General features: G+C 47.8%; 1 protein-coding gene across 2 annotated transcripts in view; it reads right to left on the bottom strand.

Moving 5' to 3' along the window:
• Positions 1–26670, bottom strand: part of KIF6 (kinesin family member 6) — an 811696-nt gene that overhangs the window by 486809 nt on the left and 298217 nt on the right. For both annotated transcript variants that reach the window (XM_029592929.1, XM_029592928.1), the window contains exon 7: positions 10132–10338. In XM_029592929.1, coding sequence (XP_029448789.1) covers positions 10132–10338 — 207 coding nt within the window. The remainder of the gene's footprint in view (positions 1–10131; positions 10339–26670) is intronic.

Below are 26670 nucleotides of genomic sequence, written 5' to 3' on the forward strand. Positions count from 1 at the left end.
CAAGTCTCCTGAAATGCCTTGAGCCTCAGTAGGTGTGCCATTGTTCCTGTTCCTGCGATCCAGTGCCTGTTCCAGTGTCCCTGCCTTGCCCTAGTCATTGTCTTGCTTATCCTGGTCCTTGTTCTTTGTCTTGTCTTCCATACCTTGATTTCCTGGATTCTGACCTCTGCTTTGGACCTTGACCTTCCTTGCTTGCCACCTGGACCTGATCTTCTGTCTTGGACCCGTCTATGCCTTGCCTGCTGTCTGCCCCGACCTCTGGCCTGTCTCTGGTTACTTCTGTCTGCTGTTTGCCTCAACTTCTGGCCGGTATCTCCTACCTGCTGCCAGCCCTGACTTCAGTCTGTCTCTGGACTCGCATTTGCCTGACTGCCCTAGGGAGCCACCTAAGTTCTGCCAGCCACCAGAACCCAAGGGCTCAACCTGCGGGGGAGGCAGCTCGTATAGGCAAAGCTCCAACCTGTCCCACTGCAGGGCACATCCACCAGCTGTCAGTGTGGGCCTAGCGAGCTTGCCCACTAAGTGGCGCCAACATGCCACAGCACTAAGAGGCCACAGATATCGAGCTCGTTATACAATGGGAGAACAGGATTTATTCCAGCATTCCTCCAGACTTGTAGGATTATGCACAAACCATGAGATCACAACTCTTTCTTCTCCATCCCACTCTTCAAAAGTGAAAGTTAAATATAAATGTAAGCTAAGTATAGCAGTGTTCTATGGTATTATTGTCCTATCAGATACCTGTAACAAAATTATGCTAAATAGCCTTGCTCTTCTGAAAATGCAGCAGGCAGGCACACACTTTATTTATTTATTTATTTGTATGTTTTTATATACCGAGGTTTGGCAGATGCCTTCACACCGGTTCACAGTTGAAACAACATATTACATTCATTAACGCTTCACGAGAAAGAAAAGAACAAAAACATTTTTTACAGTATTTAACGTTACTAACAATGAGAACAGTAATTATACATTTGAAATATGTACATTAAGATCTAGTCATAACAATATAGTGGAATTTGTAATGCAATATAGAAGACCATCTTGTGCCATTTATATTATTGTGAGAAATGAGGAGGTCATAGTCTTTCCATGAAAGTATGTAAATTAGTGATAGAAGTATGATAGAAGGATGTAAATTAGTGATAGAAGTATAGAAGTATTTACAAGTATGTAAATTAGTGATAGAATACCAAATCCTCAATAAACCAGTGACTTGCCCTCATTGTCTTCTTGGGAGTCAAGAAGGAATTTTTACCAGTGGAAAAATGACTAATTAAATTTGAAGGGTTCTGTCTTCCCATGAATTAGAACAAAAACAGTTGTTCATGGGTAATTACTAGGATGAAATTTATAGACTAATGCCTTTTCTTCACCCAAGCTGTACACGTAAGGTAGATAATTTACTAAGATCAGCTCAATGCGTCAGTGGTTTGGGCTCTGCACTACCAAAATAAGGAGCCATGTTAGCTTCCATGCTCACTACATTCTGGGCTATCTGAGGTACGGCAAGCTGGTAAAGAATGTTCCTTTGGACTGTTCTCTGGACAACACCAGTGATGACCAAAGCACCCCACTGGATGTAGATCTTCTGGAGTTGCAGCTAGCTCCTTAACCACAGGAGGCCACTGCAGTGCTTATCCTAAAGGTTTGGAGAGAAAACTGGTGGGCTGGAGGCCATACGTTTTGAGAACCAGATGGAAATAAGTAAGGTGATAGGCCTTGCAGGGCCTATCTCTCTCTCTCTTTCTGCTATAACAAATCCCCCTCATAACAAATGCATTGGTGTGCAGACTGTTTATTATAAGGAAGGACTGCTATATTTATACATATATAAATACAGACCCAGAGGTAGTTAACTGAATGTCACAGATGGCATGTTTGACATGTAATACGGCACAGCTGTATCCCAAATGATGAAGGATGCCATACCCCAAAATGCATACCATATTTCTGTCTCTTAGAAGTGAGCAAACTTTGTTTCTGTATTTGGAAGTTGCCAAAACAAAGATTTAATTGCAAAAATCCATGTAATGAAAATGACCTTTAAATTCTGGTCTGGCGAGAGTGTGGTCTGAATTTGGTGTGATTTGGGAATTATTTCAAGTGAATGAAAAACTACTAATCTTACTCAAAGGAGAATGTAATGCAACCTCATATATTAAAGTGGGATTTGTTCTTCTAAGTTCTGTTATCCCTAGGGACTAACAAAATTTACTGGTATTTGCCCAGAAATTCCATTGAACTGCATTTAAGATAAGAAAAAGAAATGTTTCTTCCTTTTATAGAGCTATTTTTGAAAATGTAATATAAGAACAGAAAAAAGGATTGCCATCTGTTTTCAAAGTGTTTTTGTCTATTATACTGCTCCTGTGCTCTAGTTTTGCACAGCGTGCTGAAGATTTTCAAAGATTCATGAAATCCTTTGTCATATTATGTAATATTTTCTCATTTATGATCTATCCTAGTTTTATTTCACCCATTTTCTAGAGCAGGGGTGGGCAATTCCAGTCCTCGAGGGCCACAAACCTGTCGAGGTTTTAGGATATCCTAATGAATATGCATGAAATAGATTTGCATACAACGGAGGCAGAGTGCATGCAAATCTCTCTCATGCATATTCATTAGGGACATCCTGAAAACCAGACTGGTTTGTGGCCCTCGAGGACCGGAACTGCCCACCCCTGTTCTAGAGTATATTGTAACATTCCCAGGAAATTTGGTAACTCTTAAAACTAGTTATTCTGCAGAGAAGACCGCATCTGCCTCCTCAGTCCAGAAATGCCTACATGTGCTGCTACAGAGAGAGTGAAATGTACATTAGAAGGCATTTACTTGCACAAGCAAATGCAAACACAACAAATTATAGCTAAGACCTGAGAAACAAGCTAGCATTTTAATTTAATTTAGGGAGAAAGGCAAACAGGTGTCTGGAAACTCACCTCATGAATATATTACAAGAGAAAGTATTAATATTGCCTGGATAGCATAGCTTTATCTAGCCCACACCGACTCATGATGACAGCTAAGTGGAGCATTAGAACTGTGTATATTATACAGAACAAATAACCTTTTTCTAGCACAGAGGTTGGCAAAGTTTCCTGGCACAGTGCTAAAACACATCAACCTCTCCCCAGAAGTTGATGATGTGTCTTTATTTGAGGGGGATGACCCTTTTGCATACTGACATTGCCATGGAGGGGCAGAAGGAATGGCCTAAGAATGCTCACACTGCCACAGGGAATCTTGTCTCTGACTAACACACATCATGAGATCAGCACAACTGGCACACACATTTTAAAAATGCTCATGGTGTTGGCATTTAGACAAGTCAGGGACCAGCGTGCCAGGCAAAATGCATTTGAGTTCAAGGAATCCTTTGTTCCAGCATAGCCATACCAGCAAAGCTCCTAACCTCAGTTTCCAGGTTCATTACATTTCTTTATTGCTTATTTAGATTCCGCTTTTCGGCACTTGTGTGTCATTTATGTATTTATATTCTGCTTTTCAGCACTTCAAAGCAGATTACATTCAGGTACTGTAGGTAAAATATCTTCATTTTACCACTGATTTCTCACTTGATGGCTATGTTGAATGCTGTGTATACTGCTGAGTATTTTACTATGCTAGAACATCTTCATCATCAAAGTGATACTCAACCCTCCAGCAGCTGCAATATACAACTGAATAAATATCTTGTGTTTAAGAGCAGCAATGCAAAACTAAGGTAAGTCACAAGAGGCGTTTACTCCTGAATTCACCTGGATAATCATTATTTATAAACTTAATTAAAACATGTGTATTCATATTTACATTTGTTTGCCATGAAAGAATTTTTTAAATGCATGCATGTCAGAAGATTAAAATGTGATGGTAAGGCAGCTATGAAAATTGTCTATTGGCGAGTGGAATGCTTTGTTCCATGAAAGAGTCTCAACTAATTACAAGGCAGGGATCCCCATATTAAAGATGCGGTTAATCTCTATAATTTCATAGCAGATTCTGCTGTGAAGTCATTGAAGTTCATCTACACATCCCTGCTAGTTCCTGCCTTCTAATTGGCTGAGGATGGCCATTTATGTTATAGCTGAGCTTATATTTCTCCACTCTTTCTCACTATTGTCCCTGGAAATCTCGGCATTGAGGGTAGAAAGAGCAGACTCGTTTTGTACCGTTACAGTGGTTGCCACAAGATTCAGAGGAAACTAGGAAAGGTTATTTCTTAGCTAATTCCAAAATCAACAGAAGTCTGGCAACAGACATATTTACCAGAGAGCTAAAACAATAGTGAGTATTCACGTTTAGGAGAACCTCAGTCCTATAGCTGGCATGAGGTTTCTCATGAACAATCAATAACTGTGCTCCTTAAATGAGCAGCACAAAAAATCCATACCACAGCAGTATTATTCAGTCTTACTCATACCAGAGATTCAACCAATCTACTACATGAAAAAAGACTCTTGAACAGGCTTTTCTTTGATATAAATATACCACATCATTAGAAACATAAAAAGTAAGGATTAGGGGGCTCAGTAGTGCTGAGACTGCATAGTTTAATTGCAGCAACATGACAGTGTTATACAGTGTTGAGGGGAGCAAACCCAAACCCGATGAAGATATGCTTTGAGCACATGCTCCAACTTGGTGTAGACTATGTCATATCAACAGAGTCAATGAGAGATAAAAAGCCGTGAGCTGGGGAAGACACCAGGCTCGTGTATGAAGAAGAAGGATATGTTTGTGCCGCATGCAACCAGCTGCCGTTCTCTGTTTCAAAGAGCAGAGAACGGCACACCATTCAAAAGATAGAGTTTGACTGGCCATTGAGGATGGACACTCAGTGGCTCATTATTGAGTGTAGAGCATATTGGGCAACCCAGGCACTGGTGATGTAAATCTTCAATGCAAAATATTTAAGTATATCTTTTTACACCAGTGAACTAAAGCAAAGTTGCTTAACTGTAACAGATGTCCTCAGAGGACAGCAGGATGCCAGTTCTCACACATGGGTGATATCACTGGATGGATCCTGGCACGGCAAACTTATGCCTAAGTTTCTAGAACTTTGACTGAGCCTCCATGTTGCGGCTCTGCAGATCTCCTCCATGGGGATCGCTCGTAAGTGGATCACCGATGCTACTATGGCTCTTCAGAGTAAGCCTTGTCATGGCCCCCAAGATGCAATCACACCTGGGTATAAGAGAAGGCGATGAAGTCTGCTGTCAAATGGAAAGCATCTGCTTGGCAATGGTAATCTCCAACCCATTCTGATCAAAAAAATATTTGGGTGTGCTATCTATGGGCTTCTGTCTACGCCAGATAGAAGGCTAAGGCTTTTTTGCAGTCCAAACTGTGCAGGGCTTATTCACCTTGGTGCAAATGGGGCCAGGGAATAATTGTTGGCAGGACAATAGACTGGTTAAGATGGAAGTCGGACACCACCTTAGATAGGAACTTAGCATGCGTGCATAAGACCACACTATCGTGGAAAAACTCTGTATAAAGTGGATAAGTCACTAAGGCTTGGATCTCACTGACCCTGTGAGCTGAATTGAGCACCACCAAAAATATGACCTTCCAGGTCAGGTACCTCAGGTTACAGAAACCCAGTGGCTCAAAGGGTAATGTCATCAGCTAGGCTAAAACCACGTTGAGGTCCCAGTACACTGCAGGAGGCCTTAGGGAAGGCTTCAATTGAAGCAGACCTTGCAGAAATTGTACAACTACAGGCTGTACAGAAATGGGCATACCTTCTACACCATGGTGGTATGCACCAATCGTACTTATGGGTAGATTTTAAAAGTGTTGTTCACACAAAAACGGCCTCATATATGCATATGTGCGCCACGTGCAAGCAACGCAAATTTTAAGAAACCGGGAAGTACGCGCGTCAAGAATAAGGTGGCGGAAAAAGGGCAGGTCCAAGACTTACATGCGTAACCCTGAATTTTGAAAAGGCTGATCATGGTGCACATTAGTGTAGGTTTACTGCTGGTCCTGATGAGGAACAAGTCTTGTGATTTTGAGCCAGAAGGGTCCTGAACACAGAGAGAGAGAGAGAGAGAGACTGAGACCCCCTCCCCCCCCCCCCAATAGGGTCACTTGTGCGAGCATGTTATTAAAATATGCGCGTAAAGGCTGCAGGGATATTTTAAATGATATGTGTGTACTTGCACACATAATATAACATTAAACATATCTCTGCTCATTTGCCAATACACACATTTATGGGCGCAAGTGTGCTTCTTTAAAAATTTACCTGTTAGGTGAATCCTAACAGAGTTTGTTTTCAAACCAGACTGAGAGGTGTAAAAGACAGACAACCAGCTTTTGTGTGGAGCAGGAGAAGGGATCTAGGGCCTCTTGCTCACACCACACTGAAAACCTCCTCCACTTCAGTGCATAGGATTTTCTAATAGAAGGCTTTCTGGAAGCCACCAGAACCTGAGATACACCTGAGAGATCCTCTCAACATTCAGGCAGCGAGCGAAGGGGCCTAAAGATTGGAATGCCACAACCGGCTGCAATCCTGTGTGATGAGATCTGGGGAAGTCCCAGTCTAATCAGTTTCCTGATTATATCTCCTGAAGATTTGGCAATCAGAACTGTCTCAGTCAATAAAGGACTATGAGGATCATAGCTCCTTTGTCCTCATGAAGCTTCAACAATGTCTTCGTTACCAGTGGAGTTGGAGGATATGCATACAAGAGGCCTTAGCCCCAATGGCAAGCAAAGGCGTCCAACACTGGCTTGCTGTGTGACATGAACAGGGAACAGAACTGAGGAACCTTCCTATTCCAAGTCTCAGTGAACAGATCCATCTCTGGGCTAGCCCACAGGTGGAAGATCCAATTCACCACCCTTTAGTTCAGCGACCATTCATGGTGTGGGATGAAACAATTTAGCATGTCCACTGTTTTGTTCTCCTTTCCAGCCAGAAACATGGCCCGGAGCACTTTTCCCTGAGAGAGGGCCCATGACCAAATCTAGACTGCTTCCCGACACAGGAGGTATGAGCCCATGCCTCCCTGCTTCTTGACATACCTCATTACCCCTTGGTTGTTGGTTTGTATCAATACAATTTTGTTGGAGAGCCGATCTCTGAAAGTCCACAGAGCATATCTGATCACCCAGAGGTCCAGGAAGTCGATTTGACACAACTGTTCCTGGATGGACCAAAGGCCTGGGTGATGAGCCCATATACATGAGCTCCCCAACCCAGGATGGACGCATCCATAGTTAGGACAATTTGAACTGAGAACTTTGGAAGGGAATCCCTCCCCCCCTCCCAATCCCAGATTGGAATTGTCCTGCCACCAGGACAAGGAATCCCTAAGGAACGGAGGTGACTCGGACGCTGTCCCAAAGTCCCAGAGTGGCTTGGGACCATAGCGTCCACTGTGCCCTTTGCATATACAAGCGAGCCCTGTGAGGGACATATACTGTTGCGGCCATATGGCCCAACAACCTCAACATGTGCCAGGGTAAGACCTGCTGGAACACATGAATCTCTACTGCGATGGACCTTAAAGTGACTGCCCTTGAGTGTAGCAGGAAGGCCTTGGTCTGAGCCGAGTCTAGCAGAGCTCCGATGAAATCCAATTGCGGTGAAGGGCCAAGATGGGACTTGGGGTAGTTGATGATGAACCCTAGTGACTCCAGCACCTGGATGGTCGAGCGTATAGACTCCATAGCCCCTGCCCAAGAGGTGTTCTTGACCAGCCAATCATCTAGGTATGGGAAAGCATGGTCTCCCAGTCTGCACAGATGCACCACCACAACAGCAAGATATTTTGTGAAGACAAGTGGGGCTGACGCTAGCCCAAATGGCAACATGCAATATTGAAAATGCTGATTTCCCACCACAAATCAGAGATACTTCCAATGACCATTCTTTAGATTGAGGGAGCATAGCCAATCCTCTTTTTGCAACAAGAGGATCAAAATTTACATTTATATTTATTAAAATTTCTTAATCACTTAACACTGCAATAGGTCTAAGCGATACAGAATAGTAACAATCATAAAAAGTTCAAGATAACCAGGGAAACCATTTTGAACTTTTTCTTCCAGAGAAATTTATTCAATGCCCTTAGGTTTAGGATGGATGGAGTCCTCCTGTTTTCTTTGGAATCAGGAAGTATTGGGAGTAGAATCCCCAGCCTCTTTCCCCTGGTAGGACCGATCTGGTCATTAAGAGGAAGGAGAGCTCCACGAATAGTACTTCCTGATGTGCTACCAGTTCCCAATAGGGACTCGGGCAATTTGGAGGGCTAGTCAAAAGGTTTAATTTGTACCCTCCACAGACAATAGATAGAACCCACTAGTTTGACGTTACAAGAAGCTACTTCTTTGTGTAGAACAGTAGCCTCCGCCCAACCAAGGACTCCAAAACCCATCCTGGGTGTTGACTGGGATGTCAGCTGGGGCTTCGGGAACCTCTGTTGCTTGGGACGCCTGCAAGGGCTCTGTTGTTGCTGACGGGGGTACAGGCAGTGGAGGATAATATTTCCTTGGGCAGAAGAAAGACCTCCTGTGGCCCGAACTTGAAGACCTCCTAGCAGAGAAGGGCAGGTCCTGGGTGCCAGTGGAGAGCTGCTGAAGTGTCGCATGGTGTTCACAGTTTGAGCCACCGTATCCTTCACTCTACCTCTGAAGAGATTCTCCATGATACAAGCACGTCAGTGAGTCTATCCTGCACCTCCTCAAGGAGATAAGACACCCTCAGCAATGCAAGTCTGTGAGATCCAATTCTAGCGGCAGAGACCCTCAATGCTGTTTCAAACACATCGTAGATCACACAGACAGTGTTTTCCACACTCCATGCTCTTTCGCACCAGCGATTTGAAGGTGTCCTGCTGCTCTGAGGTGGCTCCTCAGCCACCCCCTGCACCTATTTCAGAATGTCCCGCATATACTGGCTCATGTAGAGCTGGTAGGCCACTACGCAGGCAATGAGCATGGCGCCTTGAAACCTTTCTCCCATGTGCATCCATGGCCCTTTGATCCTTCCCCGGGGGCACCGATAAATGGGTCAGAGTACTCTTGGTCTTCTTGAGAGCAGATTTGACAACCACAGACTAGTGTGTCAAATAAACCACATCTGCCTTCCTGTTGACAGGAAGAACTGAGAGGGGGTGTTCCACATTTTCAACAGTAATTCCACAAGGATCTCTTGCACTAAGAATGTCACTATCTCCTTGGGATGCTCCACAAACTGGAGGATACCCAGCATTTTGTGCTGAATATCCTCTTCCATTTGCAACCAAAGCGGGATTGTCTCTGCCATCTCCTGGACAAATCCTATGAAGTAGAGGTCTTCCAGAGGAGACTTCCTTCTGTTGGCAGTAGAAGATAGTTATGAAGGGAAGACACCAGAGGTATCATCCCCCTAGGAGTCATGGGGCCCTCGTCCTCACTGCCCCATGGTGGACATGCATCCCCAGGTGATCTGCCTGCAGCCAGTAGTATGGGTCCCTGCTCATTTGGCCATGGAGGATCAGGCACTGCTGCTCCTTGTGATTCTGGGCAAGTCACTTTACCCTGCTCACATCTCTCCAAGAGTAACAGGTGATTTTCCAGATCAAACGTTCTGGAAAATAAGTCATCTGGCTAACTCTGAATATCGGAGTTTAACTTAACTCTGCCCTGGAACACCCCTAAACTGCCTCCAAGTTACCTGGATACGTTTTATCTTAGCCAGATAACTTGGAAGCAGTCCGAGTATGGAATTTTAAAAGCCAATAATTTGTCTGGCTGTGTCTCTAACTTAGCCAGACAAACCATTTGAATATTAACCTCTAATAAGGAGACTTACGCTTTAGTTCTAGGCTAGGATAGATTCAACATGTGCCATGTATGTTTATCTTAACTAGATTGTAAGCTCCATGCAGCAGGGGCTCTTTCTTATGTGTATCTATGCATTGCTGTGTATTTCTAGTAGCACTTTAGAAATTATAAATAGTAGTAGTACTAGCAACAGCAGTACTAGGATAGGGGATCTGAATCATGTGAGGTACCTGTCTTAAAGAAGGAGGAAAGGAGAAACAAGGGACCAAATCTGATGTGCACACAAAGTGGAACATTTTTACCCAAAGCACCATCCACTTATGGTGTTAGTTTTACCTGCTCCAAATAGTGTAATGACAAATTGATATATTTAGCTTCTGTCAGGAGCTGGCCTCCGACGCCAGTTTTTGCAACACGCTCTGAACCAGCCAGGTCCACCAAGTGCAGCTTGGAGCGTCGGATAGTTGCAGATCCGGGTTCTTTACTTGAGATGTGAATGGTGAAAATGCAGTGCGAACGGGTTGAGGCTTGATTCATTGGAGTCTGACAGAAAAATAAAGAAGAAATAAAATAAGACAAATTTTGAATACTATCATTGACTCCACTGTAAAAAATGCATGTTTCACTTCAGAGTAAAAAGATACTGACTTCTTCCAAATATGAACAAGAAAGGTAAGGCAAGTACTGGCCAAAACAAAGTCAAGGTTGAATTTTTCTGAAGCAACATTAAGTCTTGATGGCCTTTGAAAGATAGGTTAATACAGGGAGGGTTTCTTATAATAAAATACTGTTAACAGAAGTGCAGAATAGTACTATCTAGATTGCTATCTGAATCCTTTTTAGGTTTATGACATCAGAAGTTGAAAGATTTAACAAACCTGTTTTGACCTCTCAAAAGGCAGAAATCTAAGTCTTTAATTTTAAAGTTTCTACTGTCAGATAGGTTTAGATTACTTTATTTATAGGCGGCCTATGCAGCTTACATAGTAAAACGCACAGTGGAATGGTAACTTTCAAACGGGCGTGCAGGCGCAGATTGACACATGTGTGTCGGCACATGCCCAGGGATGCTGCTATTGTATAACATGTGTGCACATATGCATGCATGTTATAAAATACACTGGGCATGTGCACATGTGCACTCAATTTTAAATGAGTGCGCACCTAGCTGCGTATATCAGGTTTCCACTGCATAAGTCAGGGCATTTTATAACTAACGCGTATCCATGCCTTTGCCAGTTTTACCAGTTCACCCAGTAAAGAGCTAGGTCCACCAAAGTCCCTGGTTTATTAGCCTGCACACCTCTCAGTTACCCCAGACTCTTTAAACCTGCCAGAAATGGCTGGGTTTTTTTTAGTTTTTAAGTTACACCTTCTCTATAGCAGAAGTAAACTTATGCGGCATAGGAACTGGGCACGTGCCCAATGCATAATTATTTATGTGCACATCTCTTAGTCCCACCCTAGAATGCCCATGCCCCATCCAGACCATGCCCCTTTTTTTGAACCCGAGTGAAATGTGCGTGCAGCCCAAGATGTATGTGTATCTCACAGCTTTGAAATTTTGGTGGACGCATGTAAGCTTGACTTGTACGTGCATTCCCTAATCAATGTGCGCCACAGGCTTTTAAAATTCACCTTTAAATTTTCAAACAATAAATGCAAAGACAGACTTAATAATAAAATGTACAACCTAAAACCATACAATATCTCATAAAATTCAAGTATAGAATCAATTAAAAAAAACACAAAACAATCTATCAACAAAATATTTGAGTAAAATCTAAGGCAGTCTGTCACCAGCATCCTACAGACAGGTGAAGTAATTTTTGCCTTCTGAAAAGTCAGACAAGCGTCTTTTATTTGCCCTGCACCCCCAGGTAGGCATTTACCCTGAATAGATTTACTCCTGCTCTCTGCTGCCCATGCAGCACCAATATATTTCCCAGGGGAGTAAATGATTATTTTTTCTATTCTTTTCCTCCCAGGAAAACCATGGGAGCCAGCCCATGCCACCTTCCTTCTCTTACTCTATCAAAGTCCACTGGCATGAAATTAGAAAAAAATAGGAAAAATTTTAAATAAAAAGTACTATTTCAGAGTCATTTCTTGCTGCTTAAAGAGGACAACTGTCAAAATAATTTACGCAGGTAAAGCAAAGTTGCTTACCTCTAACAGGTGTTCTTCATGGCTGTAGGACAAGCCAGCTGCACAAGTAAGTGACGTTATTGCACAGCGCCAACATGGACCATGCTGTCTGTAGAGCTCAGAAAGAAATCTCTTCAGTCCCTTCACTAGCGAAGCTTCAATTCTTTGGAGAGGAGCATGGTATTTGTGTGGTTTGTTTGTTCTACTGCCCATGGAAAGAAAACCTATTACAGGCAAGTAAATTTGCTTTCTCCATGGACAACCAGGCCAAACCCAGCCACACAACTGGTATCCCCCAGACTGAGGGGTTGCAATGAAATATTTGAGTTTTGGCTGGATACAGAGAAATAGCCACCTGGTAAGCCAGAAGAAGGATGGAGGGTTAAAGTTCTTAGTTAAAATGTTTTTTTTAATAACCGATTGGCAAAAAATATTGTCCTTACTACAGTTTTCGTTGAGGCAGAGGTGTTTGATAATGGTGTGCATAGAGGACCAAATGGCTGCCTTGCAGATATCTTGAACTGAGGCAGAACAGAGATGAGTTATTAAAGATGATGTTGCTCTGACTTGACGAGGGTTACATGGCAATAGGAAATTAAATCTGAGAACCACAAAGATAAGGTCTACTTTTTAACCAGTAATCTATTATTTAGCCAGGTCATAAGTAATAATAGTTATGATGATTTTCTGAAGGGGTTGGGCCTTTCCAAGTAAAATAACAAAGCAAAATTGTTCAGAGTAGTTAAATCACAAGCAGATTGTGATAAATTGCAGGAAGACCTTGTGAGACTGGAAGATTGGGCATCCAAATGGCAGATGAAATTTAATGTGGATAAGTGCAAGGTGATGCATATAGGGAAAAATAACCCATGCTATAATTAAAAGACTCTCTCTCTATAAAATTGTTTAAGTTTGCTGTATCCTCCTGCGATTACACTCACTTGGTCCCTCAGACCGTTCCACATTCTCTCCCCGTTCCTTATGAATCCCTGTTAATTGTAACTTTATCCTTCCTTTCTTCCAACTACCTTTTTGCTCCCCAGTTATATGTGAACCGATGTGATATTCATTTGAATGTCGGTATATAAAAGTTATAAATAAATAAAATAAATAAATATTAGGTGCTACAACCCAAGAAAGAGATCTAGGTGTCATATTGGATAACACATTGAAATTGTCGGTTCAGTGTGCTGCGGCAGTCAAAAAAGCAAACAGAATGTTGGGAATTATTAGAAAGGGAATGGTGAATAAAACGGAAAATGTCATAATGCCTCTGTATCGCTCCATGGTGAGACCGCACCTTGAATACTGTGTACAATTCTGGTCGCCGCATCTCAAAAAAGATATAATTGCGATGGAGAAGGTACAGAGAAGGGCTACCAAAATGATAAGGGGAATGGAACAACTTCCCTACGAGGAAAGACTAAAGAGGTTAGGACTTTTCAGCTTGGAGAAGAGACGGCTGAGGGGGGATATGATAGAGGTGTTTAAAATCATGAGAGGTCTAGAACGGGTAGATGTGAATCGGTTATTTACTCTTTCGGATAGTAGAAAGACTAGGGGGCACTCCATGAAGTTAGCATGGGGCACATTTAAAACTAATCGGAGAAAGTTCTTTTTTACTCAACGCACAATTAAACTCTGGAATTTGTTGCCAGAGGACGTGGTTAGTGCAGTTAGTATAGCTGTGTTTAAAAAAGGATTGGATAAGTTCTTGGAGGAGAAGTCCATTACCTGCTATTAAGTTCACTTAGAGAATAGCCACTGCCATTAGCAACGGTTACATGGAATAGACTTAGTTTTTGGGTACTTGCCAGGTTCTTGTGGCCTGGATTGGCCACTGTTGGAGACAGGATGCTGGGCTTGATGGACCCTTGGTCTGACCCAGTATGGCATGTTCTTATGTTCTTATGTTCTCTTCTACAATCTAAGATGTGAAAGGTCTGTTCAGCTTTAGTGGAATGTGGTTTTGGAAAAAACATTGGCAGTAGAATAAATTGATTCAAAAGGAATTAATAAACAAACTTTGATAAAATTTTAGGGCGAGTCCTCAGGACTCACCTGCCGGGGTGGGGCCAACACTTACACACGTATTTTAAAACTGGAGGCTGCAGTGTGCGGCAACTTCTTATCTGCGTAACTTTAGTCCTGCTCCTCATGATTCTCCTGATAAGTCTGCACATCTCACATTTTAGGGCTTATAAGACAGGGTGAGGGGTCCAAGTCAACAATTTTCCAGTCTCAGAAGTTCTTCCTGCAATTTATCACAATCTGCTTGTGATTTAACTACTCTGAACAATTTTGTGTCATCTGCAAATTTGATTACCTCACTCGTCATATTTCTTTCTAGATCATTTGTAAATATATTGAAAAGTAAGGGTCCCAATACAGATCCCTGAGGCACTCCACTGTCCACTCCCTTCCACTGAGAAAATTGTCCATTTAATCCTACTCTCTGGGTAGATCTCTGCTGAGTCTTGTCCCTATATCATGTTCTTGCTTTCTGTTATTTTGATTGTTGTTGTATCTGTGTTCATTGTCTATAATATGGATAAAGTTGTTAAATTCTTCGGGAATAGTAGTTGTGTCTCTGAACAGTTGATTTTGAAACATCTTTTGTGAATATTGTTCCATAGTAGCTGTTGTAAATGTCTGCAAAATGGAGCAATGATCTTAAATTATATCCACAGCTTCATACTTTTTTAGTTAAAACATTTTTATTGAGAAAAGGAACAGAAACAACCAACAACAAAATACTAACGAAGCAAAATACAACTAATCAACAGCTTCTTTTTCTTTTTCACTAAAAGGTTTTTCTCATATACATGACACATCAGTTAATTTGTCATGTGCATCTTCTCTTACATTGTTACATGGTAAATGATGGCAGATAAAGACCAAAAAGGCCCATCTAGTATGCCCAGCAGTTATTTTATGCACATCTTCCCAAATTAAATCAAATTCATATATGAACCCACTCCTATCCCCATTATATCCCCTTTAGAGTTGCAACTGCTGCTCTGTGCAGGTTCCCCCTTTTGTAAAGCCCCAGGACTTAGACGCGTCCCAGGGCTTTACGCGCGTCCCCAGGCCTTTATAAAATCAGCCCCTTTGTGTATGGAACTCAGATGTGTTTATCTGTCTAGGTAGGACATGTTACCCCTTTCATGCTAGCTCTTCATATTGCAGTGATGGCAGAAATGAGATTTGCATCTGTTTGCTAGTAAAGACTGCAGCACATAATGTTTTGTACCTTCGAAAGCCACTGACAGTAAAGTTTGCATTAATACACATTATTTTTAGTCAGGCAGAAGACCCTCTCCTGCTTTGCCCTAGAGTTTGGCCCTGCTCCTGCTGGGGAAATCCCCATCCAGCTGATTCCCCACTCATGACAATGTGAATCCTTTTCAAATGCTTCTTCTCTGGGTTGAGAAAAGTTATTATGTCAATGCTACATGTTGCAATGCCATTTCGTATAGAAACATAGAAATGACGGCATAAAAGGACCAATGGTCCATCCAGTCTGCCCACCAAGTTCCTGGTAGTTTCTGTCGTGCCATACAAGTCACCCCCATACTTATCAGTTTTCCAGACCGTCAAAGTCAGGGCCCTTGTTGCTTGCTGTTTGAGTCCAGTTCTCCATTAGCTTCTGCCATAGAAGCAGAGAGCAATGTTAGATTAGCATCAAGAGTTTCAGGCTTATTGATTAAGGGTGGTAACAGCCGCATCAACAAGTTACCCCTATGTTTATTTGTGTTCTCAGACCGCCAAATTCAATATCCTTGTTGCTTGATGTCTGAATCTAATTCCCCTTTTCCTCTTTTCCCCCTGCTGTTAAAGCAGAGAGCAATGATGGCATTGATTTAACAGTGTGAAGGCTTATTGGTTAAGGGTAGTAACCGCCACACCAGCAAGTTACCCCCATACATCATTTTCCTCATTGCCATCCTTCAGCCTTTAGGGATCCACAGTGTTTATCCCATGCACCTTTGAAATCTTTCACTGTTTTTGTCTTCACCACTTCCTCTGGAAGGGCATTCCAGGCATCCACCACCCTCTCCATGAAGAAATATTTCCTGAGGTTGCTTCTCAGTCTTCCTCCCTGGAGTTTCATTTTGTGACCCCTAGTTCTACTGATTTCTTTCCCACAGAAAAGGTTTGTTGTTGATTGTGCATCATTCAAACCTTTCAGGTATCTGATGGTCTGTATCCTATCTCCCCTGCACCTCCTCTCCTCCAGGGAATAGATATTTAGGTCCTTCAACCTCTCCTCATAAGTCATTTGATGGAGACCACCCACCATTTTGGTCGCCCTTCTCTGGACCTCCTCCATCCTGTCTCTGTCTCCTTTGAGATCCGGTCTCCAGAACTGACCACAGTACTCCAGGTGAGGCCTCACCATGGACCTGTGCAAGGGGATTATCACCTCCTTTTTCTTACTCATTATTCCTCTCTCTGTGCAGCCCAGCATTCTTCTGGCTTTAGCTATCGCCTTGTCACATTGCTTCACCGTCTTCATATCGCTAGACATTATACCCCAATGTCCATCTCTTGCTCTGTGCACAACAGCCCTTCACCCCCATATTACATACAGCTCTTTTGGATTACCGCACCACAGATGCAGGACTCTGCACTTCTTGGCATTGAATCCCAGCTGCCATATCTTTAACCACTATTCAAGCTTCCTTAAATCCCGTCTCATTCTCATTCTCTCTACTCCCTGTGATGTATCCCTCTCCTCTAATGCCACATTTACTGGTTAATTTTTTTTTAATTAACAGATACCATTACTATTCAGTGAAAACAGAATAATAGATGTAGTTCAGGATGTAGTTCTCACCCTTTAAAGTCATTACACAATGATCACTGGATTTATCTGATGACAAGGGCACAAAAAACACTGTCTCTCTACAAAAACCAAGCATGTGAAATTAATGCTCAGATATTACAATTATATTCAAAGGCTATTTTATCCCACAGAACTCACACATTTTCTCAAGGTTTAACGTGTCCTTCTGGTGTGAACAGTTACCTTTCAAAGCGAGATCCTCAAACTGCTTATATGTCTGAATTATGGCATGTAGCCCACATCTGCTTGTTCACTTTTCAGGATTAGAAAAGCCAGATAGCTCCATTAACATCTGGACAGTATTTCTCATACTTGCTTTTCAACTCCTGTTGCAAAGCATTTTCAGTTTTGAGGTTTTATTTTTCAACAAAAGAAACAGTATTATGTATCCTGAAAAGCTTTGTGATGAAAGCTGCCAAAACAAGATGCTATAAAAATGTCCCTCTGATATTGGGGGTCACCCTCTGTTGGCTTGGCTAGTTTGTGGTGTTCAACCAGATGCCAGGGCTCGACTCTGGCTTCGCTCAGTTTCTCAGCTTTTGTTTCCAATGTGCAGTTTCCTTTTTTTTTTATAAGATGGGCATCTATACCAACACTGACTGACCAATGAATATTAACCAATTAGAGGAGAACCAGCATGCTAAAATTACTCAGCATGCTCTCCAAAAAGGTGTCAGCACCAGTCTAAATGAATGCTAGGCTGCTTAAACCAAAACTCTACCCACTGTTCTCTTTACATAATTAGTTAAAATATATATATATATAACCCCTTCTCCAGTTTAGGGGCCAGAGAGTCCCGGGGCCAATTCTCAGACTCTCCCACTTCAACACAGTCCAGGGACTCAGGACAGGGTTCTTTATCCAATGGGGGGAGGACTAAATCCGCCATGGCCCAAGATAGAAGGGATGACTCGGGGGGGGGGGGGGGGGGGGGGGGAGGTAACAGTTCTCTTTCAACTTTAAAGGATGCGAGTGCCACAAAAGACTCTGGAGACTCAAACAGAGTATCCAAAAATAAATCTATACTGTCACAGGTCTTAAGTAACAAATTGGCACTGTTCACAATCACTTCTTGACTTGGGATGGTGAAATGTACAGGTCTTCAATTTATCTGTGGGCAGAGAAACTCTCACGCTCCTTGGTTTGGCTAAGTAAGGCTCCCAGTTGGGCAGGACATCCTTAGCTAGAGCAGAACAACCCCCTCCAAAAATACTGATGACAAAATAGATTCTAATCTTTGCACCGTCTCCCCAAAGGGTCTCTCTCCCTGGGTGTCCCCAGAATAGAATTTTAGGTCTTACTCACAGTTCTCCTCTTCAGCTATCACAATGGGATTTTTCTTGGGAAAAGTCCAGTAACAAGGAACACAACAACTCTCTACAGATGTCCCCTCCTCAGGAAGGAAGGGTGGCCACAAACTTCCTCGTGTGGAACTCGGAAAAAAATCTTCACAAAAATGGCCAAACGATCAGCAATCCTCCTGTGGCAGGTCTCCTTTGATCCAGCCCCTCTGTGAGGGCTGGAGAGCATCGGAGTCTTCCCTACCCCTTGATCTAACCTAAGAGCTGTGTATCCCAAAGTCCTCCCGCCAGGAGTATCAAGGTACAAAGTTCCTTTATGCCCTGCTGCCCTTCTCGCTTACTAAGATCGCAATTACCTGCTTTTAATGCCTCTTCACATGTACAGAGTTCCCTTTTTCTGCCTTTTCTGCCTTGTTTTTTGCTTTGACTACGATATGTATTTCTTTATTGTAATTCCTCCTTTCGGTTCAATGTAAGCCGGCATGATGTGCCTTACGAATGTCGGCAAAGAAAAGCCGATAAATAAATAAATAAATGAATGAATTCTCACAGAAGGAATCCTCAAAAAATGGTAAAATATCCAAAAATATCCAACTCAGTTGTGGAACTAACACCTAAGAAGGCACTAATCCCCTTCACGTGGGCTATTGGCCCAGGCTGTGAAACGCAGTCCCTAAGCAGGGGAAAACACTAAAAAAACCACACTCCAACTCTCTGTAACTCCTAACCAAAATGCCACACTAAGATAGCCCGCAGGCTGCTTTTACAGGCGCCAGGGCGCCCGCCATTCCAGCAACCTCCGTGGAGGAGCCATACAGAAATGGGGCACCACGCCCTCTTTATCCTAGCTTAAAGGGTTCTGGACTAGGGCCAAACTAGTGACAATCCCAAAGGGCCATTGTAGACATTTATATACTCGGGGGTAGATTTTCAAAGGGCTATGCACCTTGCGTGCCGAGCCTATTTTGCTCCCATAGGGCTCGGCACGCAAGGTGCACAAGTGTGCACCCCCTCGTGCGCACTGACCCTGGATTTTAACATGCGGCAGTGCGCGCATGTTATAAAATCGGGTGTACATTTGTGCACACCGGGTAGCGCGCACAAATGTACCCCGCACGCGCTCGTTTAAAAATCTGCCCCTCTATTTATATGTATTACAAATTATCAGTGTTAGGTTCACAGTTCGCCGTCCTTTGAAGGGCCTTTGGCGGGAACATGACATCACGTGGCTGGATATTTAGGACCCAGCTGCACATCAAAGTCTTGCCTCAGCAAAGGGGCACCTCCATTCCTGATTGTCCTGCGTTCCTGTTTTGCTCCTGCCTTGCCCAGCCTGTCTCGTCCAGCCTTGTCTTGCCCTGTCCATCTCATCCAGCATCTCCTTGTGTCTTTGCTATCCTCGGCCTGACTTCCGGATTCTGACCTCTTGCCTTGGACCTGACCACATGTGTCTGCCGCCTGGACCTGAACTCGTGTGCCTGCTGCCTGGAGCTGACCTCTTGCTTTGGACCTGACCTCGTGTGCCTGCTGCCTGGAGCTGACCTCTTGCTTTGGACCTGACCACAGGTGTCTGCAGCCTGGACCTGACCTCTTGCTTTGGACCTGACCACATGTGTTTGCCGCATGGACCTGACCTGATGTGCCTGCCGCCTGGACCTGACCTCTTGCTTTGGACCTGACCACATGTGTCTGCCGCCTGGACCTGACCGCTTGCTTTGGACCTGACCACGTGTGCCTGGACCTGACCTCTTGCTTGGACCTGACCACATGTGTCTGCTGCCTGGACCTGACCTCTTGCTTGGACCTGACCACATGTGTCTGCCGCCTGGACCTGACCTCTTGCTTTGGACCTGACCTCGTGTGCCTGCCGCCTGGACCTGACCCCTTACTTTGGACCTGACCACGGGTGCCTGCCGCCTGGATCTGACCTCTTGCTTTGGACCTGACCACGTGTGCCTGCCGCCTGGACCTGACCTCTTGCTTTGGACCTGACCACGTGTGCCTGCCGCCTGGACCTGACCTCTTGCTTTGGACCTGACCACGTGTGCCTGCCGCCTGGACCTGACCTCTTGCTTTGGACCTGACCACGTGTGCCTGCCGCCTGGACCTGATCTCTTGCTTTGGACCTGACCACGTGTGTCTGCCGCCTGGACCTGACCTCTTGCTTGGACCTGACCACATGTGTCTGCCGCCTGGACCTGACCTCTTGCTTTGGACCTGACCACGTGTGTCTGCCGCCTGGACCTGACCTCTTGCTTTGGACCTGACCACGTGTGCCTGCCGCCTGGACCTGACCTCTTGCTTTGGACCTGACCACGTGTGCCTGCCGCCTGGACCTGACCTCTTGCTTTGGACCTGACCACGGGTGCCTGCCGCCTGGACCTGATCTCTTGCTTTGGACCTGACCTCGTGTGCCTGCCGCCTGGACCTGACCTCTTGCTTTGGACCTGACCACGTATGCCTGCCGCCTGGACCTGACCTCTTGCTTTGGACCTGACCACATGTGTCTGCCGCCTGGACCTGATCTCTTGCTTTGGACCTGACCACGTGTGCCTGCCGCCTGGACCTGACCTCTTGCTTTGGACCTGACCACGTGTGCCTGCCGCCTGGACCTGACCTCTTGCTTTGGACCTGACCACGTGTGCCTGCCGCCTGGACCTGACCTCTTGCTTTGGACCTGACCACGTGTGCCTGCCGCCTGGACCTGACCTCTTGCTTTCGACCTGACCACGTGTGCCTGCCGCCTGGACCTGACCTCTTGCTTTGGACCTGACCACGTGTGCCTGCCGCCTGGACCTGACCTCTTGCTTTGGACCTGACCACGTGTGCCTGCCGCCTGGACCTGATCTCTTGCTTTGAACCTGACCTCGTGTGCCTGCCGCCTGGACCTGACCTCTTGCTTGGACCTGACCACGTGTTCCTGCCGCCTGGACCTGACCTCTTGCTTTGGACCTGACCACGTATGCCTGCCGCCTGGACCTGATCTCTTGCTTTGGACCTGACCACGTGTGCCTGCCGCCTGGACCTGACCTCTTGCTTGGACCTGACCACGTGTGCCTGCCGCCTGGACCTGATCTCTTGCTTTGGACCTGACCACGTGTGTCTGCCGCCTGGACCTGACCTCTTGCTTTAGACCTGACCACGTGTGCCTGCCGCCTGGACCTGATCTCTTGCTTTGGACCTGACCACGTATGCCTGCCGCCTGGACCTGATCTCTTGCTTTGGACCTGACCACGTATGCCTGCCGCCTGGACCTGACCTCTTGCTTTGGACCTGACCACGTGTTCCTGCCGCCTGGACCTGACCTCTTGCTTTGGACCTGACCACGTATGCCTGCCGCCTGGGCCTGACCTCTTGCTTTGGACCTGACCATGTGTGCCTGCCGCCTGGACCTGATCTCTTGCTTTGGACCTGACCACGTTTTCCTGCCGCCTGGACCTGACCTCTTGCTTTGGACCTGACCACGTGTTCCTGCCGCCTGGACCTGACCTCTTGCTTTGGACCTGACCACGTATGCCTGCCGCCTGGACCTGACCTCTTGCTTTGGACCTGACCACGTGTTCCTGCCGCCTGGACCTGACCTCTTGCTTTGGACCTGACCACTTATGCCTGCCGCCTGGACCTGACCTCTTGCTTTGGACCTGACCACATGTGTCTGCCGCCTGGACCTGACCTCTTGCTTGGACCTGACCACATGTGTCTGCCGCCTGGACCTGACCTCTTGCTTTGGACCTGACCACGTGTGTCTGCCGCCTGGACCTGACCTCTTGCTTTAGACCTGACCACGTGTGCCTGCCGCCAGGACCTGACCTCTTGCTTTGGACCTGACCACGTGTGCCTGCCGCCTGGACCTGACCTCTTGCTTTGGACCTGACCACGTGTGCCTGCCGCCTGGACCTGACCTCTTGCTTTGGACCTGACCACGTGTGCCTGCCGCCTGGACCTGACCTCTTGCTTTGGACCTGACCACGTGTGCCTGCCGCCTGGACCTGACCTCTTGCTTTGGACCTGACCACGTGTGCCTGCCGCCTGGACCTGATCTCTTGCTTTGGACCTGACCACGTGTGCCTGCCGCCTGGACCTGATCTCTTGCTTTGGACCTGACCTCGTGTGCCTGCCGCCTGGACCTGACCTCTTGCTTGGACCTGACCACGTGTTCCTGCCGCCTGGACCTGACCTCTTGCTTTGGACCTGACCACGTATGCCTGCCGCCTGGACCTGATCTCTTGCTTTGGACCTGACCACGTGTGCCTGCTGCCTGGACCTGACCTCTTGCTTGGACCTGACCACGTGTGCCTGCCGCCTGGACCTGATCTCTTGCTTTGGACCTGACCAAGTGTGTCTGCCGCCTGGACCTGACCTCTTGCTTTAGACCTGACCACGTGTGCCTGCCGCCTGGACCTGATCTCTTGCTTTGGACCTGACCAAGTGTGTCTGCCGCCTGGACCTGACCTCTTGCTTTAGACCTGACCACGTGTGCCTGCCGCCTGGACCTGATCTCTTGCTTTGGACCTGACCACGTATGCCTGCCGCCTGGACCTGATCTCTTGCTTTGGACCTGACCACGTATGCCTGCCGCCTGGACCTGACCTCTTGCTTTGGACCTGACCACGTGTTCCTGCCGCCTGGACCTGACCTCTTGCTTTGGACCTGACCACGTATGCCTGCCGCCTGGGCCTGACCTCTTGCTTTGGACCTGACCACGTGTGCCTGCCGCCTGGACCTGATCTCTTGCTTTGGACCTGACCACGTGTTCCTGCCGCCTGGACCTGACCTCTTGCTTTGGACCTGACCACGTGTTCCTGCCGCCTGGACCTGACCTCTTGCTTTGGACCTGACCACGTATGCCTGCCGCCTGGACCTGACCTCTTGCTTTGGACCTGACCACGTGTTCCTGCCGCCTGGACCTCACCTCTTGCTTTGGACCTGACCACGTATGCCTGCCACCTGGACCTGACCTCTTGCTTTGGACCTGACCACATGTGTCTGCCGCCTGGACCTGACCTCTTGCTTGGACCTGACCACGTATGCCTGCCGCCTGGACCTGACCTCTTGCTTGGACCTGACCACGTATGCCTGCCGCCTGGACCTGACCTCTTGCTTTGGACCTGACCACGTGTGTCTGCCGCCTGGACCTGACCTCTTGCTTTGGACCTGACCACATATGCCTGCCGCCTGGACCTGACCTCTTGCTTTGGACCTGACCACATGTGCCTGCCGCCTGGACCAGATCTCTTGCTTTGGACCTGACCACGTATGCCTGCCGCCTGGACCTGATCTCTTGCTTTGGACCTGACCACGTATGCCTGCCGCCTGGACCTGACCTCTTGCTTTGGACCTGACCACGTGTTCCTGCCGCCTGGACCTGACCTCTTGCTTTGGACCTGACCACGTATGCCTGCCGCCTGGGCCTGACCTCTTGCTTTGGACCTGACCACGTGTGCCTGCCGCCTGGACCTGATCTCTTGCTTTGGACCTGACCACGTGTTCCTGCCGCCTGGACCTGACCTCTTGCTTTGGACCTGACCACGTGTTCCTGCCGCCTGGACCTGACCTCTTGCTTTGGACCTGACCACGTATGCCTGCCGCCTGGACCTGACCTCTTGCTTTGGACCTGACCACGTGTTCCTGCCGCCTGGACCTGACCTCTTGCTTTGGACCTGACCACGTATGCCTGCCACCTGGACCTGACCTCTTGCTTTGGACCTGACCACATGTGTCTGCCGCCTGGACCTGACCTCTTGCTTGGACCTGACCACGTATGCCTGCCGCCTGGACCTGACCTCTTGCTTTGGACCTGACCACGTGTGTCTGCCGCCTGGACCTGACCTCTTGCTTTGGACCTGACCACATATGCCTGCTGCCTGGACCTGACCTCTTGCTTTGGACCTGACCACATGTGCCTGCCGCCTGGACCTGATCTCTTGCTTTGGACCTGACCTCGTGTGCCTGCTGCCTGGACCTGATCTCTTGCTTTGGACCTAACCTCGTGTGCCTGCCGCCTGGACCTGACCTCTTGCTTTGGACCTGACCACGTGTGTCTGCCGCCTGGACCTGACCTCTTGCTTTGGACCTGACCACGTGTGCCTGCCGCCTGGACCTGATCTCTTGCTTTGGACCTGACCTCATGTGCCTGCCGCCTGGACCTGACCTCTTGCTTTGGACCTGACCACGTGTGCCTGCCGCCTGGACCTGACCTCTTGCTTTGGACCTGACCACGTGTGCCTGCCGCCTGGACCTGACCTCTTGCTTTGGACCTGACCACGTGTGCCTGCCGCCTGGACCTAACCTCTTGCTTTGGACCTGACCACGTGTTCCTGCCGCCTGGACCTGATCTCTTGCTTTGGACCTGACCTCGTGTGCCTGCCGCCTGGACCTGACTTCTTGCTTTGGACCTGACCACGTGTGCCTGCCGCCTGGACCTGACCTCTTGCTTTGGACCTGACCACGTGTGCCTGCCGCCTGGACCTGATCTCTTGCTTGGACCTGACCACATGTGTCTGCCGCCTGGACCTGACCTCTTGCTTTGGACCTGACCACGTGTGCCTGCCGCCTGGACCTGACCTCTTGCTTTGGACCTGACCACGTGTGCCTGCCGCCTGGACCTGACCTCTTGCTTTGGACCTGACCACGTGTGCCTGCCGCCTGGACCTGACCTCTTGCTTTGGACCTGACCACGTGTGCCTGCCGCCTGGACCTGACCTCTTGCTTTGGACCTGACCACGTGTGCCTGCCGCCTGGACCTGACCTCTTGCTTTGGACCTGACCACGTGTGCCTGCCGCCTGGACCTGACCTCTTGCTTTGGACCTGACCACGTGTGTCTGCCGCCTGGACCTGACCTCTTGCTTTGGACCTGACCACGTGTGTCTGCCGCCTGGACCTGACCTCTTGCTTTGGACCTGACCACGTGTGTCTGCCGCCTGGACCTGACCTCTTGCTTTGGACCTGACCACGTGTGCCTGCCGCCTGGACCTGACCTCTTGCTTTGGACCTGACCACGTGTGTCTGCCGCCTGGACCTGACCTCTTGCTTTGGACCTGACCACGTGTGCCTGCCGCCTGGACCTGACCTCTTGCTTTGGACCTGACCACGTGTGTCTGCCGCCTGGACCTGACCTCTTGCTTTGGACCTGACCACGTGTGTCTGCCGCCTGGACCTGACCTCTTGCTTTGGACCTGACCACGTGTGTCTGCCGCCTGGACCTGACCTCTTGCTTTGGACCTGACCACGTGTGCCTGCCGCCTGGACCTGACCTCTTGCTTTGGACCTGACCACATATGCCTGCTGCCTGGACCTGACCTCTTGCTTTGGACCTGACCACATGTGCCTGCCGCCTGGACCTGATCTCTTGCTTTGGACCTGACCTCGTGTGCCTGCTGCCTGGACCTGATCTCTTGCTTTGGACCTGACCTCGTGTGCCTGCCGCCTGGACCTGACCTCTTGCTTTGGACCTGACCACGTGTGTCTGCCGCCTGGACCTGACCTCTTGCTTTGGACCTGACCACGTGTGCCTGCTGCCTGGACCTGATCTCTTGCTTTGGACCTGACCTCATGTGCCTGCCGCCTGGACCTGACCTCTTGCTTTGGACCTGACCACGTGTGTCTGCCGCCTGGACCTGACCTCTTGCTTTGGACCTGACCACGTGTGTCTGCCGCCTGGACCTGACCTCTTGCTTTGGACCTGACCACGTGTGCCTGCCGCCTGGACCTGACCTCTTGCTTTGGACCTGACCACATATGCCTGCTGCCTGGACCTGACCTCTTGCTTTGGACCTGACCACATGTGCCTGCCGCCTGGACCTGATCTCTTGCTTTGGACCTGACCTCGTGTGCCTGCTGCCTGGACCTGATCTCTTGCTTTGGACCTGACCTCGTGTGCCTGCCGCCTGGACCTGACCTCTTGCTTTGGACCTGACCACGTGTGTCTGCCGCCTGGACCTGACCTCTTGCTTTGGACCTGACCACGTGTGCCTGCTGCCTGGACCTGATCTCTTGCTTTGGACCTGACCTCATGTGCCTGCCGCCTGGACCTGACCTCTTGCTTTGGACCTGACCACGTGTGTCTGCCGCCTGGACCTGACCTCTTGCTTTGGACCTGACCACGTGTGCCTGCCGCCTGGACCTGACCTCTTGCTTTGGACCTGACCACGTGTGCCTGCCGCCTGGACCTGACCTCTTGCTTTGGACCTGACCACGTGTTCCTGCCGCCTGGACCTGATCTCTTGCTTTGGACCTGACCTCGTGTGCCTGCCGCCTGGACCTGACTTCTTGCTTTGGACCTGACCACGTGTGCCTGCCGCCTGGACCTGACCTCTTGCTTTGGACCTGACCACGTGTGCCTGCCGCCTGGACCTGATCTCTTGCTTGGACCTGACCACATGTGTCTGCCGCCTGGACCTGACCTCTTGCTTTGGACCTGACCACGTGTGCCTGCCGCCTGGACCTGACCTCTTGCTTTGGACCTGACCACGTGTGCCTGCCGCCTGGACCTGACCTCTTGCTTTGGACCTGACCACGTGTGCCTGCCGCCTGGACCTGACCTCTTGCTTTGGACCTGACCACGTGTGCCTGCCGCC

Source organism: Rhinatrema bivittatum, chromosome 3, assembly GCF_901001135.1.
Source record: "Rhinatrema bivittatum chromosome 3, aRhiBiv1.1, whole genome shotgun sequence".
In the NCBI taxonomy this organism is placed as follows: Eukaryota; Metazoa; Chordata; class Amphibia; order Gymnophiona; family Rhinatrematidae; genus Rhinatrema; species Rhinatrema bivittatum.